This window comes from Eretmochelys imbricata, chromosome 9, assembly GCF_965152235.1.
Source record: "Eretmochelys imbricata isolate rEreImb1 chromosome 9, rEreImb1.hap1, whole genome shotgun sequence".
Lineage (NCBI taxonomy): Eukaryota > Metazoa > Chordata > Testudines > Cheloniidae > Eretmochelys > Eretmochelys imbricata.
In genome coordinates this window covers 49,016,146-49,035,184 of record NC_135580.1, presented here as the reverse complement: position 1 = coordinate 49,035,184, position 19,039 = coordinate 49,016,146, and the positions used below count along the sequence as shown (strand labels likewise).

The window sequence follows — 19,039 nt, the reverse complement described above, 5'->3', positions numbered from 1 at the left end:
TAGCTCATCCAAACTGGCCACTCTCCAAGTTTAAATCCAAGTTAAACCAGAACATCGGGGGGGGGGGGTAGGAAAAAACAAGAGGAAATAGGCTACCTTGCATAATGACTTAGCCACTCCCAGTCTCTATTTAAGCCTAAATTAATAGTATCCAATTTGCAAATGAATTCCAATTCAGCAGTTTCTCGCTGGAGTCTGGATTTGAAGTTTTTTTGTTTTAAGATAGCGACCTTCATGTCTGTGATTGCGTGACCAGAGAGATTGAAGTGTTCTCCGACTGGTTTATGAATGTTATAATTCTTGACACCTGGATTTGTGCAGGAAATGGCCTAACTTCATTATCATGCACATTGTGTAAAGAGTTGTCACTTTGGATGGGCTATCACCAGCAGGAGAGTGAATTTGTGTGGGGGGGTGGAGGGTGAGAAAACCTGGATTTGTGCTGGAAATGGCTTTTAGATAAGCTATTACCAGCAGGACAGTGGGGTGGGAGGAGGTATTGTTTCATATTCTCTGTGTATATATAGAGTCTGCTGCAGTTTCCACGGTATGCATCTGATGAAGTGAGCTGTAGCTCACGAAAGCTCATGCTCAAATAAATTCGTTAGTCTCTAAGGTGCCACAAGTACTCCTTTTCTTTTTGCGAATACAGACTAACACGGCTGTTACTCTGAAACCTGTATTTATGATGTAAGGCATATTAGTTAGCTTTGATTGGACAGATGTGTCACACTACATTGTTTCTGTTCCCTGACAGGTAAAGTGTAACAATCAGATTTGGATACAAACACCCAACTTAAAGTTCAAAATTTGATTTCTGCAAATATTCTCTAATATATGCTTAAAATTCATGGTGATTTACAAACAATCCCGCTCGTGAATGTGTTTGCAAGGACCCCACTCCTCCACCTCCACCCCCACCCATGTGTCTTGATATCTGTTTCACCCACAGCCACACTAACTTCAGTGGCACTTCACACAGGTGCAATGACCAGCCAGGTGGATGGAGCTGAAAGATCAGGACATAAAATATTTGTGGAAAACAGAAAAGGGCCACAAATCAAATAAAACAATTTCCATGATTTACTGAGTTGCTCACCTGGCTTAATTCATTATCATCATATAAATACATGATTGGAATCAGGGACAAATATGAAGGGGAGACCCAGAAAAAAAAGTGTGATGCAGTATTAAAGGCAGAAGAAAACCCATAATGGAACAAATCCTGCTTGTCTTACTCTTGCAAGAAATCCCTTGTCTTATGGGGACGCCTTACTCGAGTAAAACCAGTAGGGTTTGGCTAACTTGTACACAGGATTATATTCTGTTGTCCTCTCTGTGTTGTATAAATCTCCAACTAAAATCTTAAAGTTTGTAGAGCAGAAAACATTGAGTCAAGATTTTAAATACATATTTTCTTCATAAAGTTCAGTAGAAGCAAAGTAAAGTACTTTTTATTTATTTACAGTATTTATGTTTTCTTTACATACCTACAGCAACATCAAAAATTATTCACAAAAGCTTAACTAAGTGTAAAAATGTTATTTCATTGGACATTTGACCTATCAGCTTGATATTATGGAAAATGTTGACTTTTTCCCCCCATGCAGTATCCAGATTGTCTGAGCATCATTTTTAAGTTTTCTGGTACATTTAGGGCCACATTTTTTGAAAAAGTCTCTAAACATGCACACCTAAATTTGCACACTTTTGTGTACAATTTTAGTCACCCAATCTTTTGAACACAAACTCAGATTTGCAGATATGAGTAGGGGGGCATGCAAAAACTTGAGCACATGAAAATGAGCGCACAAAATATCAGGAGTGTAAATTTAGAGTTCAAGCTCAGGCTATTTTGAAAATTTAGCCCCATGTGTATATAAAGTTTAACCAAGGAAGTGTTTTCTCAGTGCTACCAAAACTATGGTTCACTTTACTTTTTAAATAAGGCTTTTATTTCTGAGATACTAGACAATTATCAGATTCTCACATATTCATACTTGCCTCTCTGTGCAGACCCTTTACCAAGAGACTTGTAGCAATAATAAGAAATGGCCACTAACTTATTGCCATGTCCACATTGGAAAAAAGTGTTAGGTGCTCACTTTTATATGATTTTCAGAGTGGGAAAACAATTACATTAAACTTATATAAAATTATATTTTCCTTTGCAACCAAATGGAAACAGTTCTCCAATACATAACATTCAAACTCTGGGCCAAAGTGTGATCGCCTTTTGCTCACACAAGTAGTTTCCTTTAAATTAATAGGACTACTCAGAAAAGTAAGGCAATTATAATCTGACACTGCCTAGAAATAAAGGATAAAGGTTTGAGATTACATTTTTGACAATTGGTTAGTGGAGTTACAGTCCTGTCCTCTTGACCTGAAGCTCAAACTGCAAAAGGAGTTTTTTAAGGTAGAGTTGAATTCTTTAGTTTGCCCTTTAGTGCTAAGTAGACATAGCGTGAGGTGATTTTGACTCTATTAACGCTATTTCCTAAACTGAAAACCAGGAAGCAGTTGGTAAATGTACTGCAGGAGGAAAGTAATAACCCTGAATTGCAGTCTGGAACAGCTTCTTGCTGCACTCACTTCTTTCTATGCACATTAACTCCTGAAGCTGAATTCAGTAATAATGTAGGGTCTGATTTTCAGCATAATCTTAAATCTTTCCCTTTCTGTGCCCACAATTGAGTGGATGTGAATTCTTGCAGACACAGTATTTCACAATTTAATTACAGGCATAATTTCAGCCATTTAGTTGTCCAAGTATCTGACTGCAATGAGGAAGGTAAATGCTGTTTCTACAAATAACTGAAGCCAAAATTTTAAGTGCCCACAAATTGTAGGCACACAGACAAAGGCCAGGTTTTAATAATCTGATCCTTTAAATGCAGTAAAATCTGGGCTATTATCCATGTATATGAATTCCTGGATATGTCAGTGTGTGTGTGTATATATATATATATATATATATATAGGTATTACTATAGCAATGTCCATGGAGATAATTTTCTAATAATGTGTCCATTCTCCTGCAATCTAACCTATTCAGCTAATATTATGGAGAAGTATTTTATAAAGCAGTGAACTGAATCTGGAGGTACAGGTATGACCAAACAAGTCCCTTAAGCCATAACTTGCCAGGTCCTCTTGGTATCTTGAAAGTACAAGTCTTGCAGTGTGCTACCTGTTTGATGCATCTTGGTGTCACAGTCAGCTGGTGTTCCTTATCACTGAGACAAGCCAATCTTTCAGCAATAATCTCAGCAAGATCTTGGATTTCACAGCAATAGGCTCACTCCTCCAAGCCAGTGATGATATTACATCCACCTATTTCTTTTTGGCAGAAGATCAACACAACAGTTATAGAATTGGTAAGAGTGAGAGTCCACCCTTGTCTTCTAAAAATGTAAAGAAACCCCAAACAATCCTTTTGTCCCATTCTACTGAGCTGAAAATGACATCAGTACCTGTTGACTGTGTGGCAGTAAAATGCTATCTCTTAGATTTTTTTCATAGCACAAAATGTGCTGGCTGTTATTTGAGTCTACTGTATTCCTCAATTTCTCTCTTCAAAAAGGAAGTATAATATAAGTTAAGCTTAGGTTCAGAAATGCATATGTTTTACTTAAAAACATTCATCTGTTCAAAATTCAAAATAAACTTTATGGGATACAGTGTGTTTTTTTAAATAACATTTCATTCAAACTGTATATAATTCATTAAAGTATTCATACAGCAAACAATGGTTAACCCTTGAAAATGTGTAGAAAAAGATTTTCACACAAAAAAGGAAAACAAAATTCTGAGGTATCACACTCACACATACACCCACACACACACGCAGGCTGCAGCAAAAGCAGAAAATTGTAGGCCCAAAAGAAAATGATGATTGATTGTTCTATTAGAGAGTCCAGGTAGCTCAGGAAAAAACACAAAAACAAAACCCCCCACAATAGTCCTCTGAGTAAAGAACTACCTCAAGAAAGTTCAAGTGCATTGGAGACCTGATCACCTAAACTGTTTCTGCAAAGCAGCTCCCTGCACCTGAGAGAAATGCAGCCCAAGGTGACTTGTGCAAATATAAAGAATCAGTTGAGGCTATTTCCTGTTAGTCCTTAAACACACGAGGGGTGTCCAAAGATTCGCTTAGTCCTTGATCATGCAAGATACTGCTGGAGTGCCGTCTTCGCCCTGAAATCACAAATATTCCATTAACCATTGAATCTGGACTTCAAAAAAATAAACACCCGCTGGAGATTTATGGTTAACATTTATCCAATATGACATTCTGTGCACAAGGCTAGCATGTGAGGGAGAAACTGTTAGTGTGGCAATAAAAGGCTAAACTATTAATACGTTAAGATGGCAAAGCCTGAGGTTTCTCAGCAAAAGTACAGCCTAATGCCATTTGTGCTATTTTCTTCAGCTAGGAGGAAAACTCTTTTATGCTACATGAGCAATGAGTAGTGCCAAACACTCATTAAACCAGATCTAATCCACTGGTCCGGATTGCACCCCAGAATGTGACAACATGGATGGCCTCTTTGCCCCAGGATTGCACTAGTAGCTCATACTGAGTTGTCTGTCCACTCTAACTCACAGAGCCTTTTCAGGGTCACTGCTTTCCAGGATACAATGCCCCATTCTGTAGGTATGGGCTGCATTCCTTATTCCTAGATGTATAACTTTGAACTTGGCTGTATTTAAATGATCCCTTGAAATATGTAACTACTTATGCTAAACAATATGTTCCACCTTGTGTTTAGCTGGAACACTCTGAGTACGTTTCTCAGATCTAAAGAAGAGCTCTGTGTAAGGTTAAAAGCTTGTCTCTCTCACCCAACCGAAGTTGGTCCAATAAAAGATATTACCTCACCCACCTTGTCGCTCTAATATCCTGGGACTGACATGGCTACAACTACACTGCATACTACTAAAGTTACACATTAAATCTGCAAGACTGCATAAATTATATTCAAGATTAAAAAAAATTAGCTGAGGATACTGAAACTGCCTACATTTTTAATAAAACATGGCATACTGGAAAAGTTCCAGAGGCCTGGAAAAGTGCTAATGTTGTGTCAGTGTGTACTGCTGTTTTTGAGGAGGGAGATAACGTATGAGTTGATAACCATCTTGGTGTCTGTCCTGCCTTAGAACTTGTCATAAATCCTACTTAGCAACCATTCTTCACATAAGATGAATATAATATTTTATTCCTATGTGGCAGGACTCATCAATGTAAAGGGAAAGTCAGACACAAATGTACAAAAAGGCACTGTCTCGTGGATTTTTCTGTAATCCAAATGCTTTCAAAACAAGATGCATTTTTTTAAAAAAGCACAGATTTCCCTCTGATCTCTATTTTGGGGGTTCTTTTATACTTACTTGTCACAAAGATTTGGATCTGATGACTGACTCAGTTTGTGTAGGATATCTACTATTCCGATATCTCGTAGTTTATCTTGGCGTTCTTGTGAACCTAAAAAAATAAATCACATTATAGGGGATAACATCAAATAAGTGATTTATTAAAAATGATAAAAAAGAATTGGAGACAGGTATGTGCTATGAGGGGATAGAATGTGTTGATGCAAATAAAATGCTGTGCTAAGAAGCCCTTTAAGCTGACTTAACCTATGGCTGCTCTGTCTTTTCCCTTTTGGAAGAAGCTACTAAATTTTTTTCCCTTCAATTTTTTCACATGAATAAATGAGAGAAAATTAAACAGGCTAGAACCTGAAGAGATTTTATTATAAAGTAAGGAGTTTGACTCTGATTGGCTTCTTCCTTTCCAACTGTCTCTGATATAGGGTGTATTTAGCTGAAAACTTGTCACAGAGTTAAACTTCTAGCACTCAGTGTACAACACAAGCTAATACAGGAAATCAGAATGCTGGAAATATAGCGTGAAGTTTTACATGCTGAAGTGAGATTTGTTCCTGATGCTCCACATTCTCAAATTACTCAGCAGGAGAGTGGGAGATCAAACTACAAAAATAAGTCTCCTTGTGGAGGAACACCACAGCAGATTTAGAGGATGTAACCACCAATCTAAGAGTCATCCTCCCCCAACCCCATCTCCACTCACACCACCCCCTCCCTAGCACTGCTCCCATTTCCTGCTCTGCAACTCCGTGGCTTCCAACTCCTGATTCATAGGGTATGTCTGTACTGCAATGTAAGTCCGAGCTTAGACTCAGGCTCAAGCCCAAACCCCCTTCCTGTCTAACACATAATTCTGTCTGATCCGGGCCCGGGCCCAAGCTCAGGACCCCACAGGGGTGAAGGGTTTGAGCCCAGGCCCTGTAATGTCTTGGGTTCAAATGCCATCATTTTGCAATGTGGAAATAGCTCAGGCCTGGGCGTCCCAGACTCAGGACGTGAGAGTCCACCAATGCTATTCCACACTCCCACGAGATGGTGGCCTCTATGCTTTTTATCCCAAGACTGGCCAATCAAGTCCCAGGAAATGGAAGCCACCGCTCTGGGTCAAGTACAGCTGCTCAGCATTTAACTCTTCCATTTTATTCCGACCGTTGAGCTGCAAGCAGAGCGAACCTTCTCCTGAGTTTGTAATGGCCACTGACACGAAGAAGTCCTTTGCCAAGTGTGCTGCTACATGGTCATGGGAGCAGAGTCTGATTTTGGTTAATCACTGGTGAGAGGTGAGCAAACTGTTTGACTTCACCAAAAATTCCAGGAATGACCACCAGTACCAGGAAATAACAAAGAAGCTGGCAGCACTGGGGATTCGCTTGACTGGTTAACCAGTGCAGGGAGTGTATTAAGCAGCTCAAAATGACCACTGTAAGCCAGGCATGAGAACTGCACCTCTGGAAACTCGCTGTCATCCTGCCCCTTTTACAAAGGGCTTGAGTGGGTGCTGCAACTGTGCCAAGCACTGAGCCACAAACACTTCACGACAACCTGGTAAGCTTGGATGGTGACCTTCTCACCCCTGAACCCAGTATAGGACTGTACCATGTACCAGATGAAGCTGCTGAAGTGAACAAACTGGGACAGTCCCCGAGGAAGCTTTGCAGCACATTCTAGGTCCCTGCTCAGAGGAGCTATTTGATGCCCTCCTGGCAGAGCAGCCTGCCACACAACTGGCAGCAGAAACAAGAGGCAGTAGCCCCTCAGCCTGGTTAGTTTCTGGCTCCATGTTTGTTGTTGTTAATATAGGGAAGGGAGTGATTTCCAGGTTGTGACCCAATGCAAACTTTATTACAAACTTCAGGAAGAAGCATGTATCCACTAATGGTAGATTTTATTACCATTACTGCACCATATCATATAATGTATATTTCAAATAATAAAAGTAAACACAGAAGGGGCAACCTGTAAATTGTATCCAAACACTCTTTCTCAATACATTCATCTACTCAAGCAATACTATAAATTCACAGGTTCTTGGTCCCCACCCTCCACTGTATAAGCAGCTATGTCATTCACAATCAATTGTCCCCCCACCCCATTTCATTAAGTGATAACTGGAATACCTCATTTACTGCCAACCTAGTACAACAATCACATTCATAAACGCATATTCTCCGTCTTCCATTGGGTCATGCAAGTCCATAATGTGGGTGCACAAAACATCCCCGATGTGCGTTGTCCTTCAGGAACCATTAAGCTGTGTCACAGCGACCAGCTGGGGATCTTCGTCTCATTGCCCTCCCTCCCCCAGCCTCCCTATTGTCTATCAATCACTTGCTGCATTTGCATCTAGACCTTAAGCTCATTGTACTACTACCTAACATTTGCCATTCTCTCCGTTGAAAGGATTTTGTTCTGACAATACTTTCTGTCCAAGACAATACATAAAAGTATGAGAGTCTCTTACCTTCTTCTTCATTCCATATGAGATTAGATATGCAAAACATGGCGGCAAGCTGAAGTTTAGCATTCGAATGACTCTGAATATAGAAACAGAATTTTTGGAGTTTCAGAAGCTAAATATCACAAAACTTTTTAGATGTACATTTTCTAACATTCACTTAAGGACTGAGGTAAAAAATTGTGGGCAATTCCTCATCCACGATCTGCACCAAAGACATGACTGTTATTTAGAGCAGTCAGGTACAGTATTCTTTGAATGGAGAGTTATTTTGTCCTTGATTTCAAAATAGATTCTACCTTCACCATATTGCAGCCATTGTTACACTCACTACACTAACCATGAAGCCAAGAGGCTCTTGCTGCTGCCACTCTCCCATCTGGCATCAGGTTCAGTCCAGTCCAGCCTATAGATCATCAGGAAGATTGTACCACAACACTGCTCCTGAGCATAACTGTATTCTCCTCAGACTTGCTTTCTATTTCTGAACTCTCACTCTCAGGAAGCTGGGATGAGCCTGTTAAAAGCTGGGGTTTCCTCAGAACTGCTGTGTTTCTGTTATATCTTGAGATACCAGCAAGTTCTTTTCAACACAGTTATAAAATATTTGATTTGATTCTGCCTTGGCCTGTTGTTCTAGAGGCACCAAACAGAAGAACAACTATGCACAGACTGTGTGCCCTGATTCCTACAGCAACTAGCCTGGTCTTTAATAGGTATTGAGGGAACATTTCTGTTTAGATTTCTCTGCTGAACTGGTTGTGTAACAAAGCATTGGTCCTGGTGCTCAGACACATATCCCTTTACTCTGTTCCAAGGCTCAGTTGCCCCTTTAATAATGAGTTCATGGAGCACGTGACAGGGGTCATGTGACTGCAGGTTGAGAGGGCCCTTCCATGTGCGAAACCAAGCAGGCTTAAGGGGGGTGGAGAAACCAAACTTTTTGAGCTGAGCTCCCCATTTGAATTACAATTTTTTGTTGCACCCCCCCAAACTCAAACAGGTTTGGAAGCCCACTAAGGTGAGTCAGGGGTGCAGGTGGTGCTCCGTCCCTGAGCCCTGCTGTGTGGGACTGGCCTGAGCCACGTGGCGTTGCTACTCCCCCTCCCCGCCCTGCTGAACGTTTTTCACATCCCACAGTTTGAAAACCTCTAGAAGCTGTTGCCGGAAGGCAGAAAACTGGGGGGAGGAACATGACCGTGCATGTCCCCTCACATGTCACCTCTGCTTACCTGTACGTGGCAGACTGTATTAAAATAAGCCAAAAAGTCTGAAAACCATTGACCTACCCCAGAGAAGCAGCAAAAGTATGAGCTCATCTCTATCTATTCCAATGAGATGCTAACTAGAAGCGTACAGATCAGTGTTAATGCCACACAGGCAGGTTAACAAACAAACACTGGAGTCCATGCTCACCCCAGCTAAAGGACATGCAACGAAGCAAATACTTGAGGGGCTGAACAAACCTGAATCTGTTGTTTTTCAGATACCATACTGCAAGGAACTTCTTTTCAGGGCTGTTGAAGGCTAGTCTTGCTAGGGGTGACGTGGGAAAAGGGTGGATTTGATTTAAATCACTAGTCTGGAAGACTATTTTATCATGGATTTAAGCATGGATTTCTACATAAAAATGCATTCTTGTTGGTTGTTATAACCTCAAGACATATTCTTCACAATTCAGAGATAGATGTAGGTTTCATTTTTAGAAGGTAAAAAGAACAGGAATACTTGTGGCACCTTAGAGACTAACAAATTTATTAGAGCACAAGCTTTCGTGGGCTACAGCCCACTTCACTGGATGCATAGAATGGAACGTATAGTAAGATATATATATACACCTATATGTTCCATTCTATGCATCCGATGAAGTGGTATGTATATAGATCTTACTATGTGTTCCATTCTATGCATCTGATGAAGTGGGCTGTAGCCCACAAAAGCTTATGCTCTAATAAATTTGTTAGTCTCTAAGGCGCCACAAGTACTCCTGTTCTTTTTGCAGATACAGACTAACACGGCTTCTACTCTGAAACCTGTCTTTTAGAAGGTACACACTATACATTTTTAAAGTGATTTACTTTGAAAACTTTTCAGATTAGTTTTACAGCTATGTCAGAAAATGAATGATTGTTTGGTTATTTCATTTACCAAAGGTAATTGAAGCAGATATTTATGAAGTCATTGGGAGATGAACTATCTCCAATTCAACAGGTTAATCGTTAATATTTGGAGGATTTTCTTGCCATGCTGTATTAGGAGGAGAACATCACCAGACAGACATTTAAATTGTTTTATTCAACTAAAACCACAACAACGTTATGTATTCTGGATGTTTTTCTTCAACAGCAAACATATAATATTTTAACAAAACAAGCATATGAATTTTTTAATTTAAACATTCATGTTTTTTAAAATCAGGTTTGTTTTGGTTAAAATTGTTTTAAACTAAAATAGTTAAATGAAATATTGAAAAAAAAACCAACAAAAATTAAATTGACTATGTCAGCCAGGTCAACATGAGAAACTTAAAATATTGGCTTCTGCAGCTAACTCAGTTATCTTCACCTTCATTTTCCTGTTTGTTCATAATCTGGAAAAGAAAAACAAGCTTTCCTGCTTTTTCAGGTCCCAAACAATTTCTCAATTTGGAATGAATTAGTCCAAAGGAAGAAAATATTCTTTCTACACCGGAAGAAGCTACTGCTGTTAAAAGCGAGATCATCACTTCAACAGTCTCTGAATCCAAGTGCTTAAGTGACTTCCATCAGTTCACTGATGTGACTTTCTTTAAAATATCATCATCAAACACATATTTATTGAATGGCTCACCCTTAGCTCTGAAGTTTACTATAGTTGGCATTATGGAGAGATGATTGCTGGATGTCCATGTCATAACCAATTCCTCCTCTTCAGCAGTTAAGGTTTCACCTTGGTGCCGAGTATTGAGAGTATTTGCAAGAAAAGGAGCTGGGGATAGTGCTTGTCCCATTTGTTTTTTTTAATGCTTGTAATTTAACTCTGTTGTTGCATATTTCTCTTTTTAAGATCTCACTTAGTTCCTTCCAAATTTCAACAGCGTCAGCAATAAAACAGGTATTTCCCTGCATTTTGTTCAAGGCTACAGAAATAGGCTTCAGGGTACTCAGCATGTGTTCAACATTTCTCTTAAGCCCAATGTTGAGAACTTGGGCTGTGATAGTGCCATTTTTTTTTTCACAATTTTGTTCACAAACTGTCATCAGATTAGGCCAGTTCTTGATGTAGTGCTCGAAACAGTCCACTACTGAGTTCCATCGCACATCTTGTGGGAGAGTTAGCTTGGTTCCTCCCACTTTTTTCAGAGCAGCTGCTGCAAAGTGGTTGTTACGGAAGTATTCTGCGATTTCAACAACATTAGCCTTTATTTGTGGAACACAGAAGTCTTTGGCTAGGAGGTGCATCAAATGAGCACTGTAACCGTATTTTATTAGCTTGAGACTCTCTTCACGCTCTTCTAAATTTCTTCTCATCTTGGATACTTTTGCAGCTTGGTCACAGACAATGCTGCATACTAGACATTTGAATTTTTTTTCCACAGTTTGTTATAGCTTTTACTGCTACTTCTTGTAAGTATTCTGTTGTGTGTACATTTCCAGATGTATCAATTGTTTCTGTAAGGAAGACATTCCCTTCTTCTGTTGTCACATAAGCACGTACAACAGGATCATTGTGGACATTGCTCCACCCATCAAGACTCAGGTTAATAATTTCACTCTCCAGACCTTTTGCAAACTGCTCAATTTCTCTTTCATACACTTTATCCAGCAATTTGCCTGCAACATCTGCTTTGTAGGGCGGACTGTATCCTGGTCTTAATGACTGAACAATGTTAATGAACTGTGGATTCTCAGTCATACGGAAAGGAGAGTTTGTTGCATAAACAAACTGGACAATTTTTTCATCAATTACCCCATTTTGTAATCTGCTGGTTCTCATCACAAACTTATCTGTGGTTGTTTCTGGATGATGGAGGTTTTTTTTCCTTTTTGCTACAGGTGATATATACTGTGGCTATGTGACATACATGAAACACTATCATTGGCAGATAACTCTGAAACTATAGAAAAATGATGATGATCTTGAAGGTGGATAGTTTTCAGAATCCTGTATGTTGAGGATGGATTCTCCTAAACAAAATAAGTCAATGCAGTTATTTAATTATTATTACCATACTGCTCATTTAGTATTACTCATTGCATTAACTGACACTCAGTACTACTTTAAAGGTGAAATTGTAAAAGGAAGATCTGCCTATTTCAACTATTTATTTTTTAAACACAACTACATCTAAAATGGTAGTACCATAGAGTAACAACTATATTTTTTGCTCAAACATGAGAATTCAAGAATAGTCCAGAAGGAAGACAGGCAGTCCTGAAAAAAGACGTATGAAATAAAAAAGTTTACCAACCTAAAGGTCCTGTATGTTCTGCCATGTTCCTTTCATCATCTTCAACGCAGCTTCCTCCTGAGAAGGAACACTTCTCATGCTGTTGTTTCATTTGGGTAACCAAGCCTTGCATTTCTTTGTTGCACTGTTTGCATTTTGCACGCATGCCCGTCTTACCCACAGGTAGAGGAACTTCATTAAAATATTCCCAAACTGGGTCTCTTTTACGGTTTGCTGCCATTATAGGTTTTCCCTTCTAGTGAGAGAATGGTATGGTAGATCTCAAATCAATGAAGGCTACACTGAGAAAGACCTCAAGGCTTCTGGAATATGCTGCTCAAACAGTTTCACTTTTGTTTCTACTGCCTGTCCCTCCCCTCCCACATTTATCTCCAGACTTCTTCTCCTTGTCCAGATCTATTCCGCCCCCAACAATCTTCTATTCATTTGAAACTTTGCACTTTTAGAGAGGTAAGGGATTGACTCTGTGTACACAAATTTGCAGAGGGACAATAGGGTTGATGTCTGTTATTTCTCACCTCCATATAGTATTTATTTATTTAAAAACATTTTTGCTGTTCACAAGCATGTTATCTCTGGAGACATAAATCCACAGTTTGAGAACTGCAAAACTAGGTTTCTCTGATGGTATCTTTTAGACTCAGCACTGAGTGCCATTGTGTAGATAGAAAGATTAATCTAAATAATCTACACAGAAGCCTCTGGAACCCCATAAAATCGAGTCCCTAATCCATGAACTATTGGAACTCATTTACAAAACTTTTCTTAAACACTACATGAATATATTGTCTCATACTATAGAATTAGAATTTATAATCCCTATTCCATGATGAGAGATCTTTGAGCTATAAAGTATATCTTAAAACTATCTTTATATAAATGTTTTTTGGGAAAAAAACCTATCAAAAAAAATCCAATTGAAATAAAAGAATCGGATTAAAAAAATCATTGATTTTTATCCACCCTGCCATGCAGCCTTCAGTCATATCACTCTACTGGGTCCTACCACAGGAGACATGCCTGGTATTGGGAGTCTGTGCCCCAATACTAGAATTAAAAACCTGCCACTATGCAGAGGCTGCTCCTGTTGTAGTTCTGACCACCACCACACACAGGTACATTCACATTAGATGGCGTTAAAACACTAGGTACTCCCAACAGACAAAAAAACACCGCACAGAATGGGGTGCCGAGAGAAAGAAACTCAGTCTCTCACATTTATCTCCAGACTTCTTCTCCTTGTCCAGATCTATTCCGCCCCCAACAATCTTCTATTCATTGAACTTTTTGCAACTTTGCACTTTTAGAGAGAGGTAAGGGATTGACTCTGTGTACACAAATTTGCAGAGGGACAATAAGGTTGATGTCTGTTATTTCTCACCTCTATATATTATTTATTTAAAAACATTTTTGCTGTTAACAAACATGTTATCTCTGGAGACACAAATCTTTGAGCTATAATGTATCTTAATTAAAACTATCTTTAGACAAAATGCTTTTTGGGAAAAAAAACTATCAAAAAATCCGATTTAAATAAAAAAATCAATTTTTTTTTTAAAAAAGTAATTGATTTTTATCCACTCTGCGTGGGGAAATGGGGTATTTGGGTTACTGCTTTGTGTTGCTGGTTATTTTGTATTATTGTGTTTTGGGTTTGCCGATTTTTTTTTAAATTTACCCTGTTTATGTAAATGTCAGAAGTCCCCAAGATGCAAAGATGGGGCTTCTTGTTTCGTACAATTAAACATTTACATTAAATAGGCTGGAAAGGCCTGGGAGCCAAATGAATCTTGCTGCCTAGGGAAAGGGGGAAGCCAAACAGCACTATGCATGGGTTAGCCTGCTACTAGGATGCAGCTTCCTTTTCCTGCAGCTGCCTGAGATCTGGAGGATTGGAGTCTCTGCCCCCAAGCTCCCCCACCCCAAGGGGAGCATTTATCAAAACCTCTATCAGATGCACCTAATTAAGGCAGAAACACCTTCCCTTCCATTCCCTGTCTGGTGCTACATGTGTACCTTAATACATTATAAGGCTGCTGTGGGAGCCTTAATTTTTGGATTTCCCTTGTGACTGACTCGCCAGCCTTAACACTGCATTCATGTAGAGTTTGAACTGAACTGACACACATGCTCTCTGTACAGACGGATACACATGAATGAAGTGTTGGATACTGAATACTAGAAATTTGTTTAACTTTTAAGCCATGTTAGAATATCCACTTTCAACTCCTGCAAAGAGGAGAGGGCAGACCCTTCAAAGAAATTCCCCATACCATGTAATACTTAATTTTCTGCAAGATGTCATCATTGGTCATAATGAGTTCTTTTGCTGTCGTTCCATCTGCTATGTTGGCAAGTATACATAATGTCTGAAAAAGAGAGAAAGTTGTCATTTGCAGTACATCTATGAACCATATCTTTCCTGAGTTCCAACCTTTCATGGTGAACACTTCTTTATCAGAATCTGGAGCCGGGCCAGCTCTAGGTTTTTGCGGCCCCAAGCAGAAAATTTGCCCCCCCCCCCCCCCCAAGCTCAGGTGGGGCTGGGGCTCGCAGGTGGCACTGGAAGCAGAGGGAGTGATGTCACCTTTTCCCAGAGACTGCAGGGGCTTTTTCCCCTCCCCCTACTGATACCTTCTTCCCTCTCTCCTGGCCCTACATGGTGGGAAGTGCTGATTCCCCCCATTTCTTACATCCCTGCTGCTCTACTGCACACAGTCCTGATCTTTGCCAAATGTATATAATTCAGGATCCCAGAGTTTAAAACTATTCTGAACTCACTTCCAATACCCACCATAACACTCAGAGCCTTACTAAGCTTAAGCTTCCAGCAGTGAAGAAAAATGGACAGTCTGGTTGTTAGCACCACTGTTACTTTCATAGGACTTAATTTGACAGATATCATGGTAAAATATTCAAGGCAAGTTATTTATAATCCCCAAAAGGGAAGACCTGTTAGTAATATACTGGTGATGAATGCCAACATCTTAAAACTTTCTTGACACTTTTACCCAGCTAAGAGAACACACAAAACAGTAAAGGATACCTGCTCCTTGACCTCGATATTGTGCTCCCCCTCCAAAATCAGAGTCACTGCTTGCATGATTTGCTTTCCATGGGTGCTCATTATCTGGTCTATATGCTGTAAAAGCAAAGCAATTACAGATACACAATTAGTATCCATTTTCTAGAGAAAAGGACAAAAACAAGGACATTTTTATTGTGAAAGTGAGTGGAATTATCATCAGTATTTCTAGGTGCCAGTACCTTTATGCAAGGTATCACAAATGCGAGAACCCATTGCAGCAGAAAACAGGAGTTACTTTCCTTTTCATTACTTTAGCCAACCCTTGTCACAGGGAGCAGAATAAGGAACTATATGTTTGATCCTACTTCCACTGAAGCCTGTTGAACATTTAAATACTGACTACCCCAGAGCAACACAGTTGTCACTGAGGCCATAATCTGAAGACTGAAGGATCTCTGAGTCATAAATAGATAACCTGATGAACATGAGAACTCAGTGTGATGCTGTGGCTAAATGGGTCAACATGATCTTTCCATATTTAAGAGGGGGAACACCAAGTAGGTGTAGTGATATCATTTTGCTATTAGCCAGGATGGGCAGGGATGGTGTCCCTAGCCTCTGTTTGCCAGAAGCTGGGAATGGGCAACAGGGGATAGATCACTTGATGATTACCTGTTCTGTTCATTCCCTCTGGGGCACCTGGCATTGGCCACTGTTGGAAGACAGGATACTGGGCTAGAAGGACCTTTGGTCTGGGCCAGTATGGCTGTTCTTGTGTTCTGTATACAGTACTGGCGAGACCAGTACTGGAATACTGTGTCAAGTTCTGGGGTCTATACTTCAAAACTGAAATTCTGAGAGGGTTCAGAGAAAAGCCACAAAAAATTATTTGGGGCCTGAAAATCTGTCTCACAGTGAGAGATTTAAGCAGCTCAATATATTTTGCTTGATGACGCGAAGTTTTAGAGGTGACTTTATCATTGTCTATAGCCACCCATGCTTAGAGGAGATGAGATACACAGGAGAACTCATCTAGCAGAAAAAGGCATTACAACATTCAGTGGCTGGAAATTGAAGTCGGTAAAGTTCAACTCGCTGTAAAATGCAAATTTTTAAGTGAGGATAATTAAGCAGGGGAACAGATTACCAAAGATATGGTAAATTCTCCATCACTTGCAGTCAAAGTCAAGTTTAGATTTTTTTTGTCCCCCCAAACACAAAAATACTGCAGTTCAGTGACAAGTTATTAGGTTTGAGGGTGAAATTCTGTGGAATGTGATATGGCAGAAGCTCAGAGTAAAGAATTATAATGGTACTTTCTTGCCTTAAAAAAAAAAAAACTATGAAAGAATATAGAGTTACTCAGAAATAGCTGGGGCCATAATTTGGGCTGCAAAACCACTTTAATTATGGTTCAGACACTAGTTTGACTGTTAGAGCTCAGGGTGAGTTTACAGGGCAATTAGAAAACAAATATTTTTACTTTGATATGAAAATTGAAAATCAATTATTATGGAACCCAAAGGTGCACTTTTTACAGCATCACTTTTCATGATAGAAGCACACTTTACAGGTGGCTATGTTTCTACATAGATGTCCACCTTGCCAAATATTTATTGCACTTTTTCCTCTATTCTTCACTAGATGGGCCTCTTGCTCGTCCTCCATTCGTATCTCAAGCATTTTACTTCTTGCCATAAAACAGTTCACGTGCTTAAATCTTGTATCATCTTATTCTATTCTATAAAAAGGATATATGAACTGTGTGAATGCACAATCCAATAGATCAAAATCAAAGACTGAAGAAGTGTTTTAAAATGATAGATAAGAGACAAATGAAATAGCTCAGACACTTGGGGCTTGTCTACACGGCACTGGCTGTGCGCACCATAGAGTGCTCTATCTGCCCTCTATAGACTATGCTGGTGCAAGATACCCAGTTCACCTTAGTACCAAGGTATCTTTTAGTTTGTGCCAGCAAGGTCTACATGGGGCAGTTAGAGCGCAGCATATTGGAGTGCTCTCCAAATCACACACCTCTAGTGCGCACTACCGGCACTGTGTAGACAAGCCATAAGTAAAGAGAAATATGGGTATCCTTAAGATATCTGCATCCCACAGTTCATTTCAAAACACAAACCACTCCCTCTGTTAACTAGACTTTTAACAGTGTTTACAAAAATGTGTTGTCTGTCTGTCAAAAGCCTTTCTAAACACAAACAGAATCCAACACCCAACAAAAAAGTATTGGTCTGTATCTGCGGACATAACTAGAGATAAAGCTCCAGCTAGATATGCAGAATTCTCTCTTTATTAAGGATTTTCATTTCATTGTGGTCTTTTTATGACCATTAGTGTTTTTGGGTTCAGATACTTCAATAATGCGCAGTGGACGCCTCACAGTTTCAACAATAATATTTTTAAATGAACTTAAAGAGAAGAGTAATTTGCTTTTCAGATCTACTAGATCACTGGAAAGAGTATTATGGATTTACAAAGTATCGTCTATGAATGCTGGCTTAGAGTTCGGAAGGCAACTTTTCTGGAGGATTTGTTTGTGGTTTTACTTACTGGGCGAGTAGACAGAAGATTTCTGAGCAGTCCCAAAGTTTTCATTAGCACGTTTACATCTGAATCAGAGAGTAACTGGAATAATTGTTCTGTACTCAAACCTTGTAAGATGTCTGCTTTGATCTTTTGTTCTGCTTGAAATGCCATGTTCTGAAGAACAGATACATACAGAAAAACTGAGCCGTACACCTCATATTAGCATTTCTCCTTCACTTAATTTTGTCTCAGAGTGTGCTTTCCATTCTGTCTACGGAAGAATTACTACCATCTCTGCTGTGCATACGTTCTTGATAAAATAACCCTGCAAGCAAATGCAAGGAAAGGTTACTCACCTTGTAGTACCTGGAGTTCTTTGAAATGCATTGTCCCTACGTGTAGTGCACTTTAGGTGATTCACAGGCAGCGTCTTTTCAAGGAGGCAGGTACCCAGAGTCCAATGCCACAACAGACTGCAGAACCACCCTGCCCAGGGAAACATCTGAGGTAGCCACCTGCACCAGTGTTGAATGTCTCGCAAAGGTGTATACAGCGCCCCAAGTCATTGCTCAGCAGATGTCAATGAGAGGGACATCTTCGAGGCAGGCTACTGAGGCTGCTTAGGCTCTCACAGAATGTGCTCTCACACTGCCCATAAGAGGGACATTGTTCATCTCATAGCAGAGTATGATGCATCCCGGGATCCCTTTTGACAGCCTCTGTGTGGAAACAGCCTCTCCTTTCATCCATTCCATAAATGATACAAAGTCTAGGAGATTTCAAAAATTTAATTCTCTGTAGGCAGACTGCAAGGTGCCTATGCATATCCAAGGAGAGACACATCACCTCCTTCCGCCTGGTGTTTGGTTTAGCGCAGAACACAGGCAGATGGATAATTTGGCTGATGTGAAAGTCTGATACCATCTTAGGGAGGAACTTCTGGTGGAGTCTCATAGGTGCCTTAGCCTTGTGGAAAACTGTACCGCGATGAGGAGATCTGCCATGAGTGCCCCTAGCTCCCAACCTCTTCTGGTAGATGTGATTGAGACGATAAATGCTACCTTCATGGAAAGATGCAGTAGAGATCCCAAAGGCTCAAACAGCACCTTAGTCAGAGTTGAAAAACCAGGTTCAAGTCCCAGGATGGTACCAGCTTTGACAC

General features: G+C 39.9%; 1 protein-coding gene across 12 annotated transcripts in view; it reads right to left on the bottom strand.

Annotated features, from left to right (window-relative positions):
• Positions 1–1,443: 1,443 nt before the first annotated feature.
• Positions 1,444–19,039, bottom strand: part of ARMC8 (armadillo repeat containing 8) — a 181,819-nt gene continuing 164,223 nt past the window's right edge. For 8 of the 12 annotated variants that reach the window (XR_013347187.1, XR_013347188.1, XR_013347189.1 and 5 more), the window contains 7 exons: positions 17,902–18,051; positions 15,349–15,444; positions 14,576–14,671; positions 12,303–12,537; positions 10,682–12,018; positions 7,859–7,931; positions 5,428–5,491 (listed from right to left, as the gene is read on the bottom strand). Coding sequence is in view for 3 of the 12 variants with exons in the window: in XM_077827229.1 (XP_077683355.1) it covers positions 4,167–4,200; positions 5,398–5,491; positions 7,859–7,931; positions 14,576–14,671; positions 15,349–15,444; positions 17,902–18,051 (543 nt within the window). In the remaining 9 variants the exon portion in view is untranslated. Of the gene's footprint in view, positions 4,201–5,397; positions 5,492–7,858; positions 7,932–10,681; positions 12,019–12,302; positions 12,538–14,575; positions 14,672–15,348; positions 15,445–17,901; positions 18,052–19,039 lie in introns of those variants that run through there. The other 4 variants (XM_077827229.1, XM_077827231.1, XM_077827232.1 and 1 more) reach the window with 2 other exon arrangements.